The 22,924-nt window shown below is 36.5% G+C and overlaps 1 protein-coding gene across 4 annotated transcripts; it reads right to left on the bottom strand.

Moving 5' to 3' along the window:
* Positions 1–6,671: 6,671 nt before the first annotated feature.
* LOC306853420 (fragile X messenger ribonucleoprotein 1 homolog) lies at positions 6,672–22,620 on the bottom strand. 4 transcript variants are annotated; one of them, XR_013782737.1, is made up of 17 exons: positions 22,311–22,620; positions 21,464–21,516; positions 21,165–21,258; positions 20,544–20,615; positions 20,241–20,389; positions 19,666–19,759; positions 19,461–19,577; positions 17,142–17,312; positions 16,961–17,039; positions 16,741–16,853; positions 16,363–16,449; positions 15,289–15,487; positions 14,904–15,086; positions 11,743–11,822; positions 9,076–9,338; positions 7,968–8,047; positions 6,876–7,382 (listed from the first exon to the last, which is right to left on the bottom strand). XR_013782737.1 is itself a non-coding variant. In XM_079390813.1 (15 exons), the coding sequence occupies exons 1-15, from the start codon at positions 22,359–22,361 to the stop codon at positions 9,171–9,173; spliced, it is 1,710 nt and encodes a 569-aa protein (XP_079246939.1). In that variant the 5' UTR covers positions 22,362–22,620; the 3' UTR covers positions 6,672–9,170. The 4 variants fall into 4 exon arrangements, 1 of the variants encoding a protein (XP_079246939.1); XR_013782735.1 differs by having other exon boundaries at positions 6,673–8,047; XR_013782736.1 differs by lacking the exon at positions 7,968–8,047 and having other exon boundaries at positions 6,673–7,382.
* Between the last annotated feature and the right edge of the window lie 304 nt (positions 22,621–22,924).

The following is a 22,924-nucleotide window of genomic DNA, read 5'->3' as shown; positions in this document are numbered from 1 at the left end:
AACGGCTCTCGTGCAAATTGAATTTGACTACTCTGGTTAGGGGTCGTCTTGCTCGCGGGAGCACTTTGCTTTTGTGAGACATCGCTAGACTCTCTCTCTCTGGATGTCAGCATGGCCCTCCATTTGTCTGGAGAAAATACAAAAATCAATAATTTAATTTCACTTTTCAATTAAGTGAACTAACAGAGGTTAGTCCCTGTGTTCCTTGACCACAAATTCCTCCCATGCCATCCGTCTGAATTAGCGCTCATTGAAAATAATGACCGGCTCCGCATGTCATGCATTATCTGGAAATGTAGAGCCCATAGGTAGGTAACATCGTTTGACTCGTGCTAATTAATACCATGTAGTAGATTTAATGGGCCTTCCTGTCTTTGTTTATCTGGTGATTTATTTCAGGTTAACGGGGCTCAGCGTTGTATTCAATTATCAATTTAATTACCGTTTCCAAAGATGTATAAATAATGTTTTCATCACGGATGCACGGTATTGACAGGCATACCGAGGTCAATCATGTTACATTATTCACTTAATAGATCAGAGGCAACGGTGAATGATATTAATAGGGATAAGAAAGCTGCACTAATGGAATCTATGAGGAAAATGCAGTTCAGATGATATTTCTAGACAAAAACCTTGAGCTTATTAAAAATATGACAGGTGACAGGAAAACTGTCTTTATATAGTCAAACTCTTTAAAGCTGCAGTCCGTAAGTTTTTACTCTTTGTCGCCATCTCTGTTTGAAAACCTGGAATTGCAGCTTTTGGCGGAATTATCTTCCGTGCGTGGGGTTGAGAGTCGGCACGGCTTCAGCGCGGATGACTAATGTTTTGAGGTGAATGTGTAGCAGTCGGTCACCGCACCGGTGTGGATATTTACTGTATTTCACAATCACAGATTCTAGCCTATGTCTTGGAATATATGACCCAAATAAGATTTTTCACCGTATATTGCCATCTGAACAAGTAACAAGTCTGCCACGTTTGTTCTGACCAAGTGAGGAAAAAAGCATTACAATAAATCGCGCTACCAATGGTGAATAAATCTAACAATCAGTTAGCTCATATCACATCTAACCGTGCAAATTATTATTAATGTTAACAACATCAGCATTGCGTGAGTATAGTGTGTATTAGCTTGTAGATTTCAATTTCTGTACAGTCTAATCTAACTGTCATACCATTCAAATTTCATATTCAGAAATTCTTTTAACCCTAAAAGCAAATTATGCTCTCTTCAAACTGGTTGTCTTTAAAATACAAATCTTGTGTAATCCCAAGATATCTGTAATCAACTGGAATATAATTTAATTTGATTCATATGGGTTTCATAAACACATAATCCCTTCTGGATCACAATCTGCCGTCAAAATTATACATTTAATTATTCCAGCTGCTGTGAGAAAAGGCTATAAACGATATTTTGTCCAGACCCCAGTGAGAGGTAGGTTTAGGGGTGGGGTTAGGGATAGGTAATTCGTATGTATTCATACTAATTAGGGAACTTGTAAAATACGTACAATTTAGCACCAATCGTGCAAACGTAATTTTTTCTCGTAAAATATGTATGAATTTTCATGAGATCAGGTTGGAGAGACGTATTCCTTCAAAATTTAGGTTAGTGTTTAACCAGTGTGGTTTTATCAATTGCCAAATGTTAAACTACTATCTAAATATGCTTAGTTACAACATTACACAAGTACCAATAGTTGTTACTAACCCTAAAGAACTGAAATTATTGTAATATTGTAATTAAAGTACTTGCAATTTAAATAGTAAATTAGGGTTGTATTTATCTATTGACATGTATCTAAATAATAATAATAAAACTGAAACAAGCTATTACAGAATGTGAAAATGTAATCAATGCAACACCATGTTATCAAAAAGCCTCATGATGCCAATCAAATTTGATGCATGCCTGAGAGATCAAACAATTATTTAAAGCATTTTAGATCATTTATAAAGTATAGGCTATGTATTTTTATTTTTTGGCAAATTGCTTTGTCCTTCTCTTGATAGATTAATTACAAACTGTAGGCCATTAGTGATTGTGGTTGTAATGTAATCTATTACATCATATTGGATTACTTTTTGATTACTTTTGACCTCGATAAATAGTATAATTTAAATATAGCATAATATAAATTGTAGAAAAGAGAAAGGGAAACATATTCTATTCATTGTTAACAATATGAAGCATATTAAACATTACGTTACATCAAAGTTTCCCAAACTGGGGTTTGTGAAGAAACTGCAGGGGATACGTGAGTTTAATGAAAAGCTAATAATTCAGTAAATAAAAAAAAAATAAAAAAAATAAAAAAAACATTAAAAGCAGTAAAAAAAAAAAAAAAATAATCTGTGCCAGTCAATTCTGCTTTACAGAACTATTTCAAGTCCAGACTATACCAAATACATTATGAGACGACATTCAGACTAGTGGTCAACCAGTGTGGCTTTTTCAATTGTCAAATCAATCCGAAATATGCTTACAGCATTACAAAAGTATCCCAATAGTTATTTACGGTTACTAACCGTAAAGCGCTAAAATTATTTTAATATTACAGTTAAAGCAATCGACAACAATCCAAATAAAACACAATTAACCAATGTCAGAAAACCATGATGCAAATGTTACTTTATTAACTTACAGTAACTTAGGTTAAAGAGGTTCGGCTGAAATGAATGATTAAATGACTGAATGAATATGGATTCCTTGCATTATATGTCGATAAGGAATGCAAATTTATCAATTGTAATGTATTTGAAAGACAAAAGCCTATGTGTTGCACATTAAATAGAATAATAGAGTTACTTTTACATTTAACACTTTTATCCAAAAAAGCATTTTCATTTCAATTTGATCAGTTCTTGCCTTCTCTGAGAATCAAACCCAGGACATAAGTGTTGCTAGTGCATTGCTTTACTGTTTTAACTACAGAAAAGCCTTAAAAAAAGTATATTACAATGTATGACATATTGTATATTACATTGAGCCTACAGTAAGTTCAGCATCTGTGATTCTTCCAGAACAATTAAATCAGTCACAATCAAACCATCAACACCATATCTGGACAATAACTCTTCTAGCGTTCTTGTGTCGCTGTCGTATAAAGAGCATTTTAAAGACGGAGAACAGATATTAAGTCTGTGATGTTAAACCCAGACTGATGGCGCTGGAGAGCGGTACACGACTCTCACAAGCCAGGGGCAACACAGAAATGAGTCATGGGGGACCCAGACAGACAGAGAGAAAGAGAGGCGGGGGCTGGACGCTTCAAAATCAGCATCGAAAAAACAAAGTGATTGCTGCTAGTTACTGGGTGCATCTTTTTGTTAGAGCTGCACTATAAAACATGCTGTTCTTTACATGCTGTACAAATAATGATGTCTGGTTGACCCATAAACCACAAAGAGAACAGAACAGACCATTTATCTAGTAATGGTTATGCAACTGCATGCACAATCATATATATTTTAGTTCTGTCAAATAAGGATGTTTGAGATGATGAAAATAAGAAATCTTGGCAACACTTTAGAATAGGGAACACTTATTTACTATTAACTACGACTTTTCCCTCAGTAAATTCCTAATTTGCTGCTGATTAATAGTTAGTAAGGTAGTTGTTAGGCAGGATTAGGGATGTAGAATAAGGTCATGTAGAATAAGGCATTACTATGTGCTTAATTAGCACTAATACATGGCTAATATTCTAGTAATAAGCATAAGAGACCCTAAAATAAAGCGTTACCAAAATCTTTAATATAGTTATAGTTATAGCATGAAATTAACATGAAACACATCCAGCTTTCAACTACAAATTGTATATAATGGTTCTAAAAAAGCCAGGTGTAACAAAGTAATATTTTCTAAAAAAAAAAAAAAAAAGTGTAGTGTCATAATTTTTAAAGTTTGAAACAATGAACTAATACTGAAAGTTGAACAAATATGAACTTTTTTGCTGTTAAAACATCCTGTAAAAATCCAAATATGACTTGAAAAATCATTTTCTGTCATATAAATGTCTTAAGATCTCTTTAAAAAAAAAAAAAAAAAAAAAAAAAAACCCCACGCTAAAATAAAACAAAAAGCTGATTTTGCCCCCCAAATCAGTGGTTTTATTTTTTTATTTTAGCTTGCTTATGTTTTTTTCTTTTCCAGTCAATTATTTTTAAAGTAATCTTTGGATTTTTAAATCCACACACATATTATTTAATGCAGAATCACTCATTTTGAAAGTTTTGTCCCCCATACTTTATAAAAATATAAAATTTGGGCAACAAATATATTTATATATTTAGGGGGCAAAATTTTCAAAATGAGAATGATACTGCATTAACTACATGCATATAACACAGAAAATATGGTGCAAAAACCCCAAACATTCATTTTATATAAACATTTATAGCACCGTGCCATTTTTACGTAAACACAGGATTTTTCTATTGAATCTTTGCTGTATAGTAACTCAATGTTACATTAATGCGCTATAATTTTGCTTTAAATTAAAGCACTTGACTGGGACAGAGCTGTGATAGATGTACAGCTTCTGTCATTATATACTAATTAAATAGTACTGCAGGCATCATTTTAAGTGTTGTCATTAATTTCCCATGCATTTATTAATGACCGCACAGGGAGAGAAAGAAAGACGGGGGGAGAGGTACAGAAGGGGGGAACAGGTTTTTGAGTGTTGCTTTAAATGAACAAGACAACATGCCAATGAGAGAGAGAGAGAGAGAAGACACAGCATCTCAGGTCACTGTTTGCTGTTCTTGTGGTTGTTAGTGGAGAGGAAACTAGGTCAGTCTGGTGGATCCATCGGGTGGATGATGGCGAGGATTTCAGGGTAAGGGCTCCAACAGACTTTTTTTGGGGTCGGAGGTAATTGGCCCTTTCCTCCTGCAAAAAGGCAGAGTGGCTAAAATTTCTGTCAGCTCGTGGAAATCCAGTGATGCGGGACCAAAATGTTTTTTTTTTCTTCTTTCCAATTGCATTCTGTCTAGCAGAAGAGTGTCAGAGAAGGGAGAGGAAACAGTAAGACATTTAGATAGCCAATGTGGATCCATTTTTAGAGATTCATAGTTAAATACTCCCAAACAGCATGCAGTTCCACCGATGTGGCAATGTGAAACGCAAAAGAAACCTGATGGATTTTGAAAACCTATGATATGTTAAACCTCACAATAAAGCAAGTATCATTGTTACTATTGCTCATACTTATTTTATTAAACGTTAGTGTGCATTCTTCAATTATTTTGTGATTTTTTTCTCCACCTTTCAACATTTTTTGTGCATTTCTAAGCAGTGTGCACATATTTCACATCTCAAAGGTGACTATTGTAAACAATATTACAATAAAACTAGTGCTGTCAAAAGATTAATCGCAAGTTTTTGTTTAGATTATATATATATATATATATATATATATATATATATATATATATATATATATATATATATATATATATATATATATACACACACACACGCATATACATACATACTCCGTGTGTGTGTGTGTGTGTGTGTGTGTGTGTGTGTGTGTATATATATATATATATATATATATATAAAATTTTACATATATATACACATTTATATTCTTATTTTTTATATTATACATAAATATATAAACAACATGTTTCTTAAATATATACATGCATGTGTTTGTATTTATATATACCCACAATAAATATACACAGTACACATACATTATCTAAACAAAAACTTTTGTTTTTGATGCGATTAAACGCAATTAATTGTTTGACAGCACTAAATAAAACAATCATTATGAAATAAATGGTGTTCTTTGTTCCATTCATCAAAGAATTCTGAAAAACAAAAATAAATTATCTATCCATCCATCCGTCTATCTGTCTGAGAATTCAGATATTTGTGGAAATAATGAGCTGTGAGATTATAAATATACACAATTTCCCACATATATGATTTTCACAAAAATATTAAGCACTACAAGTGTTCTCAACATTAATAATACATGTTTCTCAAGCAGCATATTAAAATGATTTCTACATGTTAAAATATAATCAATCAGAAAACAGTTATTGCAAATATTAGTTATAGCCTACTATTTCACCATATTGCCGTTATACTGCATTTTGATCAGGTTTATGCAGCTTTGTTGAGCATAAGAGACTTCTTTCAAAAGGAAAAAAAAAAAAAAAAAGTAACTCCAAACGTTTTTAATGTAATGTAGTCCGATTACACAGTCAAAACATAAACCAGCATCTCATTTTTAATAACAAAAGAAAACCTTGCTTGCTTTTTCTTATGAATTAATGCAGATTAACGGTTACAAAAAAGAAACACTGGTTAAAACAGCAGAATATGCAGCTGTTAAATACAGGGTGAATTCAGGTAATTGTCAATAAGTGTCACCTGCATTCACCCTATTAAAAAAATGATGATGTACCACCAGCATTCATTACATGAACCGTTGCAGTGGCATTATAGTAGGATTTCACCTGTGCCACAATGCCACCAAGTGGAGGAACACAGAAAGCCCAGCGGACAAAACGAGAACCTGCTGATGTTAACGCGATATAATAAAATGCGCTGTCGTGTTTAATGACGGGCAGATTTATCACCACATATGGAATATAAAACGTCCAATTCCCCACGAGGAATAAAAACACTTCAGATTGCAGAGGAAGATCAACCTTTATTTATTGAAACTGCTTGCATACAAAATATATTGCACTATAACCAAACAATGTCAACATAAAACCCAGTCTGTTCTGCTATTATTATGTACAAAGAAATTATTACCCAAAGTGCAGTAACATACAAGGTCAGTCTACCTCAGTTCAGTATCTACAGTATTTCATGTTTAGTTTTTTTTTTTTTTCAGCTCTTTTTCAATCACATTAGCCTACGATGTGTGCAAGAGATGGTTTTACAATTTGTCATTTTAATATACATTCCAAAAAATAAATAACTAGAAAACAGTCTGTTTGGCAACGCTTTCAAAGATTCGAAACAGGTTTTTTTTTTAACGTTTTTTTTATTTTTATTCAGACTGTGGCGAACTGCGCCGTCTTGCCAGTTTTACTGCCCGCCGTGGACGTGCAGGTTTTAAAAATACTGAGAGTAAACCATTTAACACCTTATTTTGAAGGCTAATTATTATTATTATTTTTTTTTTTAAAGAGCCACACAAGAGGGGCATCCGGGGCCGCCTCCGTCGAGAGAGAGTGGTTTGTCTTTCAGAGCATCCTCCGCCAGTCACAGGTTCTTTTCGGCTTTCGTTTCATTTTCACAGGCAAATCACTTCCAAACTGGTGTGTATAAGCTTAACAGGTAGAGCTGGTTATTCGCCAAGGTGACTAGCGAGAGTACAGGAGCGCAAAGAGAACTAGAAACGTAAAGAAAAAGAGCAAAGAACAGTTTTCTTGCTGTACAGTCAAAGGAAAAGCAGCAGCAAATAAAAAAAAAAACTACCATGGCTATCGTCACAGTAGGTTTGGAAAGAATCGTTGGTTCAGAACAGCATCACGTCTTCTCAAATGTAAACTAAAGTTTAATGCACAAGCACTAATCGGATAAGACAGACGGTTTTCATATCAAAGTTAACATCGCCTATTCCCCCTTCTCATCCCTCTCCAAGCAAATTGAGCTGCAAAAGTACAGTAGACTCAAGATTAGCGACGATATCTAAACTTCAGTTTAGTTATGTTGACAGCATACATGTGATTCACCTGCCGAGGAAGTCTTATCACATTCTAGTTTATTATAGGTTTATAGATTATAAAGTACTTGCAGAGTAACACAAACATGATAAGTGCACATTTAAAGTTCAATCTAAAAAGAACAGCAACAATCTCTTAACAGATGACGTAATATACAGTATGCAACCCCACAGTTCAACATTTTCAGTCTATGATGAGCCGCTGTTAGGACACAGACAATGTTACAGAGATCTGATAGAAGAGCTTCACACCTGATGCTGAGAAATACAGCAGGAGAGACGGCAGTTTACTGTGGCCAGCATGAACGGAAACCAAAACGAGCATTTCCACCCTGTTTGTGAGAAAAAAAAAACGTCCCAACAAGTTCACCTTGCGTGGGAGTAAAATGACAGACGTGTTTTTTTTGTTTGTTGTTGTTTAAAGAAAAACTGCATTGCCACCTCTATTTTAAAAACAAAATCAGAATTGTCCTATAATGCAAAGATATGCTAAATGACAAAATTACCTCATTCTCTGATGTTGACGTCACTGAACTAGCATTGATATTTGTCTCTGGGTGGTCGGTTACAACTTATGACTTCCACAGTTGACTAGTTTAGTTAGGTTAATACCTTTACTACACACAATTCAGCTATTGCAAAACATCAGAATTCGGCCGACTTGATAAAATCCTGCTTTTCAGACACACAAAATGTTGGTGAAATACATGCAGCACAGAAAAAAAAAAAAAAAAAGAAAGATTTTTTTTTTTTTTTTTTTTTTTTAAGTCGTCGGCTGAGATTGCAACACGTTGTTCACATCTTCTTCCCTGATTTATACATCCAAATTTATGATACTATCCACACTAGTTAAAGGCACAGATCCAGACAGGAGCTTTTTTTGTTTGTTTGATATTTTTTGTTTTTTTTTATTGATTTTTTGCTAATGATGTGGCTAAGATCTCACATCAGAATGGGCTCGAGTAATCATGGACACCAAAGCACGTAAAAAAACAACGTATGCCGTGAGATGTGGCATAAACTTGGGCCCCGAACGCTTGAGTTCATCCTCCAATGTGTTTCTTTCACTTTTGTTTGGACTTTGTGGAAAAAACAAACTTTAAAAAAACCAATTGCTTGGAAAACATTTCAGGATTCCATTTTGAGAGACATTTAATCCACAGCTTCTTATGTTTCGTAGGTAGTTGTTTAGAAAGTCAATTAGAAAACCTGTAGCTTCAGTTGTGATTTAGAGACCGGTCTCTCTAATCCGTGAAGACTACCGAATTCAACACACCATACACCAAGAGACCTCGTCTTTTACCCCAACTAACAATTACAAAGTGTGCTTTATGTCATGTCTTGCGACAGCCCTACTGACCTGGTTCTCTTTGGCCTAATGTATCTCTAATGAAGAAGCATCTGGATTGGTGGAGCTGAGTGGGAGAATGGGGGGGAAAGGGGCCACGTTATTCTCTACGAAACGCCGTTCACAACGGCTTGGCTGTCTGGGCCATCCTGCTTGTCTTTCTTCATCCCTCGGTCCTTTATGGGTCTCTGCCGGTTCCCTCCGCTGTCTCCTGCCAGAGCCTGGGAGCCTCGGCTGGTGTGGACGCTCCTCTCGTTATTGCTGTCGATGCGGATCTGATGAACAAACAGAAATGCACAAAATGTTAAAATTAATAAAGTTTTAGCCAAGCTATACAAATAAAAAACATGGCCCTGTCCAATGTTTTTTTTTTTTTTTAAACAAATTACATAATACAGCTGTCATTTTTTTATTTACTTAATTTTTTTGTTCAAGAAAACTGCAGATTTTCTTGAACTTTTCATTAATTCTTCTACTGTTTTCATTTGTTCTATCGCATGCTATTTGCTCTTTATTTTATTACTTGCATATTAATAACTTGATAAACCTGAAAAACTAAATTTAATGAGAAGTTTTATTAAAATTTAATTGAGAAATATTTAATGCCACGTAGGCTTCAATCTGAATTTACAAGAATATTTTGAACCTTTTAAATACAAGTAGGTGTTATATATATATATATATATATATATACATACATACACATACATACAGTGGGTACGGAAAGTATTCAGACCCTCTTAAATTTTTCACTCTTTGTTATATTGCAGCCATTTGCTAAAATCATTTAAGTTCTTTTTTTTTTTTTCCTCATTAATGTACACACAGCACCCCATATTGACAGAAAAACACAGAATTGTTGACATTTTTGCAGATTTATTAAAAAAGAAAAACTGAAATATCACATGGTCCTAAGTATTCAAACCCTTTGCTGTGACACTCATATATTTAACTCAGGTGCTGTCCATTTCTTCGGATCATCCTTGAGATGGTTCTACACCTTCATTTGAGTCCAGCTGTGTTTGATTATACTGACTGGACTTGATTAGGAAAGCCACACACCTGTCTATATAAGACCTTACAGCTCACAGTGCATGTCAGAGCAAATGAGAATCATGAGGTCAAAGGACCTGCCTGAAGAGCTCAGAGACAGAATTGTGGCAAGGCACAGATCTGGCCAAGGTTACAAAAAAATTTCTGCTGCACTTAAGGTTCCTAAGAGCACAGTGGCCTCCATAATCCTTAAATGGAAGACGTTTGGGATGACCAGAACCCTTCCTAGAGCTGGCCGTCCGGCCAAACTGAGCTGTCGGGGGAGAAGAGCCTTGGTGAGAGAGGTAAAGAAGAACCCAAAGATCACTGCGGCTGAGCTCCAGAGATGGAGTCGGGAGATGGGAGAAAGTTGTAGAAAGTCAACCATCACTGCAGCCCTCCACCAGTCGGGGCTTTATGGCAGAGTGGCCCGACGGAAGCCTCTCCTCAGTGCGAGACACAAAAAAACACCTGAAGGACCACAAGATGGTGAGAAATAAGATTCTCTGGTCTGATGAGACCAAGATAGAACTTTTTGGCCTTAATTCTAAGCGGTATGTGTGGAGAAAACCAGGCACTGCTCATCACCTGTCCAATACAGTCCCAACAGTGAAGCATGGTGTTGGCAGCATCATGCTGTGGGGGTGTTTTTCAGCTGCAGGGACAGGACGACTGGTTGCAATCGAGGGAAAGATGAATGCGGCCAAGTACAGGGATATCCCGGACGAAAACCTTCTCCAGAGTGCTCAGGACCTCAGACTGGGCCGAAGGTTTACCTTCCAACAAGACAATGACCCTAAGCACACAGCTAAAATAACGAAGGAGTGGCTTCACAACAACTCCGTGACTGTTCTTGAATGGCCCAGCCAGAGCCCTGACTTAAACCCAATTGAGCATCTCTGGAGAGACCTAAAAATGGCTGTCCACCAACGTTTACCATCCAACCTGACAGAACTGGAGAGGATCTGCAAGGAGGAAAGGCAGAGGATCCCCAAATCCAGGTGTGAAAAACTTGTTGCATCTTTCCCAAAAAGACTCATGGCTGTATTAGATCAAAAGGGTGCTTCTACTTGCAAAGGGTCTGAATACTTAGGACCGTGTGATATATTTTTTCTTTAATAAATCTGCAAAAATGTCAACAATTCTGTGTTTTTCTGTCAATATGGGGTGCTGTGTGTACATTAATGAGGAAAACAAAAAAGAACTTAAATGATTTTAGCAAATGGCTGCAATATAACAAAGAGTGAAAAATTTAAGGGGGTCTGAATACTTTCCGTACCCACTGTGTGTGTGTGTATATATATATAAATTTTACTGGTATAAATATGATGTTGATAAATTTGAAAAACATTACCAAGACTTTTATAAATAATTGAACAAATAAACTAAATAAATTGTTTTAAAAAGTGTCTAAACGCAAATATTAAATGATAAACAAATAGGTCAATATTTAGCCATGTTTAGATTTAACTACCAACTGCCTTGTTAATTAAGTTAAACTTTTCTTGGAAAATTTCATTTATTTAAATATTATGCGTATTGTAAATACTGTATTTAAATTCAGTATTTGTTATGATTACATTCACTAATAAGCAAAATAACTCATCATTGGAATATAGAAGACCAGACTGATAGATTGAGTGAGACCTGCAATGTATCTTCCTGGGGTCTCAGCTTCGAGTCTCTGGAACTACGAGAGCGGGACTCATTCCAGTGCATGTCTTCAGCTGAGTTAAGACAAAAAGAAACATCATTAAAAATCCATATATGGTATCAAAAATAAAGAAAAAAAATGTTAATGTAAAAAAAAAAGCTGATTAATGTAGAGTTGACTGACACACTCTTAGGGTGTGTTCACACTTGTCATGTTTTGGTTCGATTCGAGCAAACTCTAGTGCGATTGCTCTGTTAGTGCGCTTCATTTGAAAAAGTGCGAATGCTGCCATGCAAACCCTGGTGTGCACCAAACAAGTGGACCGCTCAAAAGATGGGTCTCGGTCGCTTCCAAACAAACTCTGGTGTGGTTCGAATGAAATATGAACGCAACATGAACCAAATACTTCTAAACTAACCAAAAACAGGATTTAATGACAAGATGTGACGCTATGCGACACGATTTGACGATGCGGATCGAGCGGTGTAACAAAAACTAAATGAGCAGAGTGCAAACGTGGAGCAACGAGGAGGTAAAGTACCTTTCATGAGCTCTTTGAGAGTTCACAGGTGGTAAAGATGAAATCATATGTACACGCAACAATGAGTTGCAGCATTAGTTGTATTCGATTTAAAGCGAAGCCAAGCAGACCGATCGCTAAATGGAATACTTTGATGTCATACACCGATTGGTCTGCACAGTGGCGCTTTAAGTCAAACACAAAGATTGTTTGGGGTGTTCAGTAAGTTCCAACCAAACCAAGTTCAGTCGCGAAATATACGTCATTCAACCAAACCAATCAAGTTGTGAACATATCACTATGCCTTCAGGTTCGCTGTCAAAAATGCCAGTGTGAACGCTAAGTGAACCAGGACCAAAGGTATCGCTTTCTTTTTTGGTCCAGACCAAATTAACTAAAGGCATATTTACACAGCAAAGGCGGCACTGAAACCAAATCTGAAGCGGCATAAAACCACGAAAATGTGCATTTACACAGACCGTTTAATGCTGTTCTGAAGCGGCATAAATGCATTTACACAGGAATTAAAATTGTGGGAAACATATACCTTTTATAATAACTACAATTTTAAAAACAAATGCTATAAAATTAAATAAATATAAAAAAGAATAAATAATATAAAACGAAATAAACTAAATAAATAAAAACAAGACATTTTAAAATGTAATGACATTAAATTTAAATTTCCTGCGCGTGCTACAGTGTATCTTGCGCTGGACGTTTGTCACAATGTTAGCTTCTGCAGAATGTGGTATTGACAGTTATTTTCTTTTTCTTAACAAAATTGTTCCAACTGGAAAAAAACACTTAAAATAAATGATGAATTACTGCATCGGGAACATCGCCGCACGATTAAAAGAGGCCGAAATTTGTTTCAAAGAGCCAGAAAGTCACTCAGGCGTAGACACAACAAACGAAAATTATTGATACTAGCGTTAGCTTTCCAGGGGAGACAGCAGATGTCTCCAGACCGTCGTGTGTGGGTGAAATGTCGTCCGCAAGGAGATGTTTTTTTGGAATGTAATGGTACACAATTACAGTGATGCTGACTGGGTTAAGCATTTTAGGATGAGTCGAGATACTTTTATGTCCTTGGCGAATGAACTTAAACCAGCTCTACAAAAGCAGGTTACAAACTGGCGAAAGCCAATTGATTACAGACGACGACTTGCCGCTGTGATTTGGTGGTTTGCTACACCCTGTGAGTACAGGACTGTGGCTGAATTGTTCGGCATCGGCGAGGCGACATTGTGTAAACTCATTCGTGAAGTTTGCCGTGGAATTAAACTATTAATGCTCAGAAAATACATTCATCTTTCATATGGCCCTGAAATTGAACACACATTATCTGGTTTTGCCAGTCGAGGAATGCCTTTTTGCGTGGGTGCTATTGACGGTACACACATCCCAATCATATCACCGAGAGAAACCCCCGCAGACTCTCATAAATCGCAAAGGCTGGCATTCAATAATCCTACAAGGCGTAGTAGATCACAAAATGTGGCAAGTAACTATACAGGCAGTTTTCTTTCCTTTGGTTAATTAATTATTTAGGCTAGTAATCACAATTTGCTGCACATGATGCTAGGGTACTGGCAAATTCCGATATTTATTGTCTTGCTGAGCATCAACAGGGTGGTTATCTTTACAATTTGTGAACTATAGGCTGGAGCACACATTATCAGTCTTAATTATTTACTAGAATGATTTATATTTAATATTCATGTTTCATAGCCCATAAATGTTCTTTCCTGTAATTCATCTATACTGCAATAGTCAAACAACATCTTTGAAAATTGAACCATCCATTAAATACTATAATATTTTTTATTTATTTGTTTGATTTAGCTCTCAGGGCACATTAATGGCTTGGAGATTACTCTATATGTAATCGGTGACCCGGCCTATCCCTTGAAAAAATGGCTGATCAAAGCCTTCCCTAACAGTGTTACACCCAGCCAAGAAAAGCGACACTTCAACCATCGGTTGAGCTCGGCAAGGATAGTTGTGGAGAACGCATTTGGACGCCTTAAAGGAAGGTGGAGATGCTTACTGAAGAGAAATGACATTAACATTAACACTGTGTCAGATGTAGTGCTAGCCTGCTGCGTTCTGCATAATTTCTGTGAATTCCACCATGAGCAATACCTGGACAACTGGGTTAATTTCTTCCTCTGCTCTTATTAAAAGAAGCTCTTTTACTTTGTCGGACCAGTTGTTTCCCCTATTGGTAGACATTATTATTATTATTAACGTTAGCTAAAAGATATGGAGCTAGCTTACGTGTTTTTGGCTCGAACTGACAGGCGTCCTTTGGGTTGTCATGACAACGACGCTGCTTTAGAGCGGCACTGTTTCGCGTTTCATTTACACTGAATCAAAACAGCATTGCGTCGCCTTTGATACTAGGGACTGAGGTGGGTCAGACCCGACGTATTTTAGGTCTGCTTTTATGCGGCATTGCGTCTTTACACTGAATTCTGAGCAGACACAGATCCGCTTTAGAGCAGCCTTAAATCGGCTGTGTAAAGATGCCTTAAGAGAACCAAACTGCATGTATGAACGCACCCTTAATATCAAATACTCATAAGAAACATTGTAAAAGGCCTTAAGGGAGACGGCTCAAAAACGGACTTTTGTATCCTCCTCTTCCTCTCCCTCCACGACCCCGGGGCCCTCCACCCCTTTTGCGTCCATCAGGGGCCCTTTTGGGGTAACCCATGGACTCCTCATCTGTAGGGGCCAGGGACCAGTCACTGAGCTCATCTCTGTGGTCGGATTCGGTCTCAGATGCATTAGAGGCCTCAGAGTTGGTGCCTGGGACAAATAAAGTCCATAACGAAGAAAGTGATTAACATAATTAACATTATGCTTTAACTAGTGCTCCACTGATACTTACATATCAAACCAATGGCTTTTATATTAGAGAAAGTAATACTATTATATAAACTTTATTTCCGAGAAAAGGTTTAGAGAGAAGGGTGATGTTCCACATCCACCAAGTTGAGGCCGGTCATACCTGAAGCCAGTGTAGGGCCCCGTCTCCCTCTCCCTCCACGACCGAAGGGTTTGCCACCACCTCGTGAGGGTCCCATTCCATTATCAGCCATGAAAGGTTTTTCTTTCTCGGGTCGTCCCGGCAGAGCTCTAGGCCCTCCACCGATCTGTCTGAGCTGTTCATCGATCTGCAGTCGCTCCATTCGCAGCTGATCTACCTCCTGAACCAGACCAAACAAATATGAAGAATGCACCATCACACAAGAACAAAGAGTAGTGAACATCACATGATTATCTCTGGGGTATTTAGTATGTCGCCAATCAACAATTGCTGCTTTGTAATGAGTACTAATGTGCTCTGTGAGGAAAAGCTGTTCAACGTGAAGAATAACTATACTTTTACATTTTCAGAAGAAAATGTGGTGTTTATTGGAGCAGAACTCATACAAACAAATGCTATGGTCACAAAACCAAACCCAGGTGTCATTGGTATATGGGGGACAGATTAAAGGAAATCTTTTGAAGAAAGACGTTTAAGGTAATACATTCTAAGAAGTTTGTTAATGTTCCCAAGTGCAATTCTTTAAAAAATATAAATATATCGGTTCTTGTAGAAAACTTTCTAATCAACTCATTGAAGAAAAGCACCTTAAAAATAATAAGATATTTTACATAAATATTATAAAATGTATTATATTTCCATTGTTCAAATAGGTATATTTTGTTAAGGTTTACTTTTGGGGTAAAAAAAAAAAAAAGAAAAAGCAAAAAGGATTAAGAATATCCCAAGGATTTTTTTTTTCTTTTTTCTTTTTATTTTATTTTACTTAATTTAGAAAATAAGAAGAAAACAGCAGTTAAAAGGAATTGTAGTCTTCAGATTATTTCATGGATTCTAGTCATTCCTTCAATGTAAGACTATGGGATTTTTTTGTTGTTGCCATTTTTTGCCTGCTAAAGAAGAAACTTCAAAAAGAAGAAAGTCAAGCCAGACAAGTTATGCACCAGAGTTTAATAGTTTGGGTTGAAGGTTTACTTTAATCAATAAGTATGCTGGATAATAATGGTCTTAGAAAACTTTAAAACTGGTTCTTACCTTTAGATAATTCAGATGGTAGTCCAGCAGAATCCGTGCATTTGAAATGCTTTCCTTTGTCCCCACAAACACAAATGGGACCATTCCCTGTGGTTGTAATTCAAGTCAGTATGAATGATAATTTGAATATTAATTTATATATATGTGTGTGTGTGTGCGCGTGTTTATATGCATGTACAACACACTGAGCTTGAGTTTTGCTTTTTCATTCTTAAAGCAGGCTTTGAAGTATTTAGTAAAATCAGTATTCCTAAAATTGATTAGTCGGCTATAATACAGTCCACACCAATTACTATGATTTAATGTATTTTTTCAGCATCATCACTTTGGCCGCCCATAAATACAACAACGAGCGTTTTCAGCAACCCACTCACTGACCTCCTCTAATGGAGAAGGCTTTTTGTCATTTTCCGGTTCCACTCGAACTCTGACAACACCAGATTTATCCACAACCTCTTGAATCAGCTTCCCACTCTTGCCAATGACTTTTCCTGCAGGACAGGGTAGAAAATAATTTAGTGATGCACATTAACCATCATGATGCAGGACAGCAGGTCCAGTCCGTGAAGGAGAAAGCGGTTCATTTCGTTGTCCTCACCGACTAAATTCTTAGGTACTTTGATAATATCTTCAGAAAATTCCAGGTAGCTTCTGGCCTTCCGTACAGCCTCCTGGTCCTGGAATTCAAACACGAACGTCAAGCCAGGCTCACATATTCTAACAGTCATCACATTTAATTGTGTTTACCTTTATCAGGAAGTCACCAATAAAGCAGTTACCTCTCCATAGATGTGAAACGTGCAGGTCTCTTCATCGAGATCGATGGTTGTGACCCCAGGAATCTTTCTGGCCTGCTGGATATTCGCCCCATGGGTGCCTATGGCCAATCCCATGAGGTCATCACGCACCACAAACTGCTCATGGAACCTTGAGGCTAGTTGCCGAGAACTCTGGAGGGGAAGAGGTCAGTTTGAATCTTATCAGTGTTCTGATATATACTCGGTTTGTTTTTACTATTCCAATATTCCTTTTTTATTAACCTCAGTTATCATTGAGTTCATATCAATGCACAAATGTACTTATTAAAGGTGCAATAAAATATTTGTAATGCTTTATATACACTTTTTCTGTAATAACATAATTTTTTTTTTGTAATAAAAATTGTTAATTTTGGTAATTCAAACCATAGATAGTCATGGCCAAAAATATTGGCACCCTTGGTATATATGATCAAAGGCGGCTGTGAAAATTAATCTGCATTGTTAATCCTTTTGATCTTTTATTTAAACATCTAAAGGGTCTGGAGTGATTCTGGATGAAGGAATGGTCTCTGATCTCTTGTCAGGTGTTCTCGAACCTCATCAGACATTATAGGAGAAAACTTAGAGCTGTTAAACTGGCAAATGGAGGTTTCAAAAAGTATTCAATAAAAGGGTGCAGTTAATTGTGGCCAATGTGCATTATAGAAAAATATTTATTTCATAATGATATTTCCCCCCCATTTTAAATTCTTATTATCCAATGAAAGGTTAGATTTGTGTGAATTTTTTAAATAAAAGATCACAAGGATTAACAATGCATATTAATTTTCACAGCCTTCTTTGATCATATTTACCAAGGGTGCCGATATTTTTGGCCATGACTGAATAAAAATAAAAAAATTAAATTGTGACATGCTTAGTTCGGTTTTGGCTCAAAAGGAGGATGCACAAGCATGCGTGGTGTGCATTATTAGATTTTGAGCACATCTCCACATGTGAAACTGCTGCGCTGCGAGTTCAAAAGCCATCAGCAGAGTACACTACCAGGCAAAGTCTGTTTATGAACATAGTCCAGATACACAAGTAATGTTAAAACATTACGCTGGCACACATATATTTGCAAAGCATATTTTCCAAATGAAATGCATTTATAACTGCAGCATAACTGCATTAATACAGCCGTTTTGTTAGATTATGGATATTAAGAATGTATTCAATAAAACAGAAGTCAATGGTGAAAACTAAAAATTCCAAAACAAGATAAAAAAAACAAACAAAAAAAACCACACACACACGGATCAAAGACTAGACTTTTGATGATCGCATCAAATTAAATTTACAGAAGTGATTTTATACACAAAGCATATTCAATTCAAGTACAGTGTCTACTTTAAACTCTAATAACTTTTGTGAAAATTAAATGTCAAAATATGTGTGAAATAATGTTTCACTGTCATAATATATTTATGTAATGATACACCACACTTATTCTGACCTGCACTTATTAAAAAGAATAAGTGATCATACTATATTTTATTACATTTCAAATGATTAAAAACATCTGACAAATGGGTAGAACCCATTCTGATTTGAAGGATAGTGGCAAACATTGGTAAAGATTAAAAATGACAATGAATTTGTATTTGTGGGCTACACTGGGATCCTTAAATAGTATTTTAAATGTCATTAATGATTCTGGTTGTAAATATGCCTGACAATATTTTTTGGTATACAAACTATTGTTACACTGAATGATGATTTTTTTCTGTAAATCATGGTAAAAATGTATGATAGTCATTATTTCTTCGCTCAGACATGACATTCAGATGCATGTTTTGATGCTTAAAAACCCTTGTCTTTGAGCCATATGCAGTATACCCACACACACACGCACCTTAGGTGCCCATAATTTTACCATAAACACAGCATTTGCACACACTTTAAGAACTAAAACAATACCTATATGGAACCTATGCATCTGTAAATATAGCTCTGCATATCAACAGAGTATCATATTATGCCAAAGCAGGGATATGGGCTATCGCAGCTGTGCATATGCACGTAATACCCTTTTACACCCGTTAAATATAGACTGTCTCTACTGCCACTCCATGCATTTGTTCCCAGTGAAATGCTGCAGGACATTCTACCAGTAAGAAATAAACCAAGGAATTGATGAAAATACTACCAGCCTTCATCGAGACAGCAATAAAATATAATTACACTACTGTGAAATAAAACAAACATATGTTTTGGACTTGGCATATGACTGTTTGAGAGCACTGTGAGTGAGTGTAAGTGAGCAGGGTGAACCTGACACTAAACGTCAGGCAGTACCTCCAGCTGTCGGGTTGCTTCCTCATTCCTCAGGATCAGCGTCAGCTTTGTGCGCAGACTCCTGAAGTGCATGTCACTCAACATGGATATTCGCTTTGCTGTAACCTCATTAACAGACTGACAGAGAAAGACAAGAATCGACTTAGTAAAACTTACAAACGTGAAATCAGTAATCCTTCAATTGATTTGAAACGTTGCATATTACCAAAATAACCAACTGCTTTTCTTCCGAGTCATAAGTGACGTTAAATGCTCCGATCGCTTTTTTGAAGTCTTTATGTGCAGAGTCTTTCGCACACCTATCAAAAAAACAAAAACAAACTCTGGCTAAAGGGTTGGTTCACCCAAAAATGAAATTTCTGTCATTAATTACTCACCCTCATGTCATTCCAAACCCGTAAAACTCATCTTCGGAACACAAGTTAGGATATTTTTGATGGAATCCGAGAGCTCTCTGACCCTCGATAGAGAGCAAGAATCCTTACACGATCTATTTTACCCATATCCTTGCTATGTTTCTGTGCATCGATCATGGTAATATCATTGCTGACTATGGGCGCATCAGAGAGCTCTCGGATTTCATCATTATCTTAATTTGTGTTCCGAAGATGAACGAAGGTCTTACGGATTTGGAACGACATGAGGGCGAGTAATTAATGACAGAATTTTCATTTTTGGGAGAACTATCCCTTTAAGGCACACATTTTATACAACAGCATCCCAGTTTGAAGTCAAACAAAGAATCTTCCTAAACACTTAAAACTCAGAAGATGAACTTACATCTGTCTTAAGTCTTCAGGAACATCTAGTCTGATTTTGAGAAAGGTGATCGTTGACTCTGCTTTGTTGGGGTTTACAGGTCGTAGCCTCTCTAATGTGACGATTTCATTTAGCGTTGCATCACAGGCTGCGTATTCTATCACATAAAACTATAAGTGCAGGAGAGAAAAGCAGGATATTGGTACAACACAGTAGACGGGAGGGTATATTTTGTTTTAATTTTAACAACCATTTTTATTTTGCTTGTACGTGTGTATAATCTACTAAACTAACATCTACTCGAGTAGAAGGGAATCTGGTTACCTCTCCTTTCACCATGCGAACTTTGGCTAGCCACCATCCACAGGGCTCTTTATCATTGGCCCTGGAGTAAACCTGTGGAAGACGCAGGGAAATTCACAAAAACAGGGCAGTGCATTTGTGTAATATTTGTTTAATTTTAAAGAACATTCTCTGTGTTTAGCAATATATGTAACCCTTGAGCACAAAACCAGTCAAAACAAGTCGCTGGGGTATATTTGTAGCAATAGCCAAAAATACATTGTGTGGGTCAAAATTATAGATTTTTCTTTTATGCCAAAAATCATTAGGATATTAAGTGAAGATCATGTTCCATGAAGATATGCTGTACATTTCCAACTGTAAATATATCAAAACCTAATTTTCGATTAGAAATATGCATTGCTAAGGACTTCATTTGGACAAATTTAAAGGCGATTTTCTCAATATTTATATTTTTTTGCACCCTCAGATTCCAGATTTTCAAATAGTTGTATCTCGGCCAAATATTGTCCTATCATAACAACCCATACATCAATGGAAAGCGTATTTGTTCAGCTTTCAGATGATGTATAAACCTCAATTTGGAAAAATTGACCCTTAAGACTGGTTTTGTGGTCCAGGGTCACATCTGATAGCACCTACCTCCACTTCATCACTCTCGTTGATCTCGTTCTGAAAGCTGGTCGGAGGTGGAAACCGAACATCGTGGAAAGGAATCTGTCGTTCTGGCTGCCAACTGCAAGACGATAAAATATAGCAACTTATTTTTTCATTTTACATTTGATATTTTTCCTTTGTCATAATTGCATAAGGAACCAAAACAATATCCCCTTCAGAATTCATGAAGTTATACATTCATTTACAACATGTATATGTTTATACTGAAGACAAAAGATATGTAAATCTCAAAATAGTCTCACAATTAATGTTTCGGTACTCACTTGTTCTCAAAAGACACTGTGACTGTACTCTCATGAACATCCTTAACAAAGGCCTGTAAGAAATTAATGAACATTTTGGAGCTTCATAGGTGTCTATAATGTCCAACAACAGTCAAAAAGTGAATATTAACTAAAATACTATGAAAGAATTACAATATAATTATGATATATATAGCAATGAATTTACTTGACTTTCACATTATTACTTTAGCGGTCCATAAATGCACCCAGGGTATAATTTATAGTTGATCATTATTATAATTTTTCTTTAGAGTGAATCATAACTAGGAAAAAAAAAGATTTCCCAGCTTTATTAAGTAATTTTTCAGCATTGCATTAATTTCAGTGACTGTTTCCTGGTGTGTTAAAATCCCCTGATATTCCCAGGTTTGCCATGAACATGGAAACGGTGATTTATTATTAGCTGTAATATATATCTCATAACTTCATTGCCCTGAACATATGGATGATGGCATTTGAAAGCATTCAGGAATTACAGCCATTTAGTTACATTAGGTCTTTATGATGTACAATGAAATACATTTTCATCATTAAATAGAGGACTCTGTGTACCACACCAGAACCGAGCCAGCACACTGACACATTCCGGTGTCAACACCGGGTAATAATATGCATGCTATCAAATTATTGCGATGAATCTTTAAAGCCTGTTCATGCAAACCCTCGTCGAAGAGGCCTTGCGTTATAGGCAGACTGGGCCTACTGCACCATCGTGCATTGAGATCTGCGTTTACGGCGGACTGAATCATATTTACCAGACATTATTTCCATCATCCGGTGAGTTAGACACACACAGGAGGCATATAGCACGACATCTGAAACCCACCTTGTAGAAAGCTCCGCTCGCTCCTCGCACTTCCACCGCGAGCTCGTCCATGACGCCAGTAATCTAATACACACCCGATCACAGCTGCAGCAGAGGCGCGCGCTCTCTTAATCGCACAGCGGCGCTACGCTCGGACGCGGTCGGAACTACCGTGTGTGGCGATGATCGTGCTCGTTTTTAAAGAAACGAAAGCAAAACATGGATGTGTAGACGCTCTGCAGCAGCCGCTGTTGAATGCATTGATGTAAACACAAGAGCCTCCCTATTTCCCCCGTCACGTGACACGGGCCCGCTTCCCTTCACTCGAGAGGACACGCCCCCGTCACGTGACAAGCATCGGTTTAATTTCTTCTGGAATTATGTATGGCAGCGGCTATTTGCAAATAGCAGTATTTTTTGAACGATATGCTATTTACACTAAGTGCAAATAGCTATAGATTCTATTTACACTATGTTAAAATAGCAAGATTTTCTGCTATTTATACTACTTATTGCAAATAGTGGCAATTATCTGCACCTCAGTATTGTAGTACATTATAAAACAGTACGTAATAATAATGTACTATGTAATGTGAGTGTAAATTATAATTTTAATTAAAATTTATTAAATGGAT

The sequence above is a fragment of the Barbus barbus genome, assembly GCF_936440315.1.
Source record: "Barbus barbus genome assembly, chromosome: 33".
In the NCBI taxonomy this organism is placed as follows: domain Eukaryota; kingdom Metazoa; phylum Chordata; class Actinopteri; order Cypriniformes; family Cyprinidae; genus Barbus; species Barbus barbus.
The sequence above is the reverse complement of the archived record's forward strand: the minus strand, read 5'-3'. Positions and strand labels throughout refer to the sequence as shown.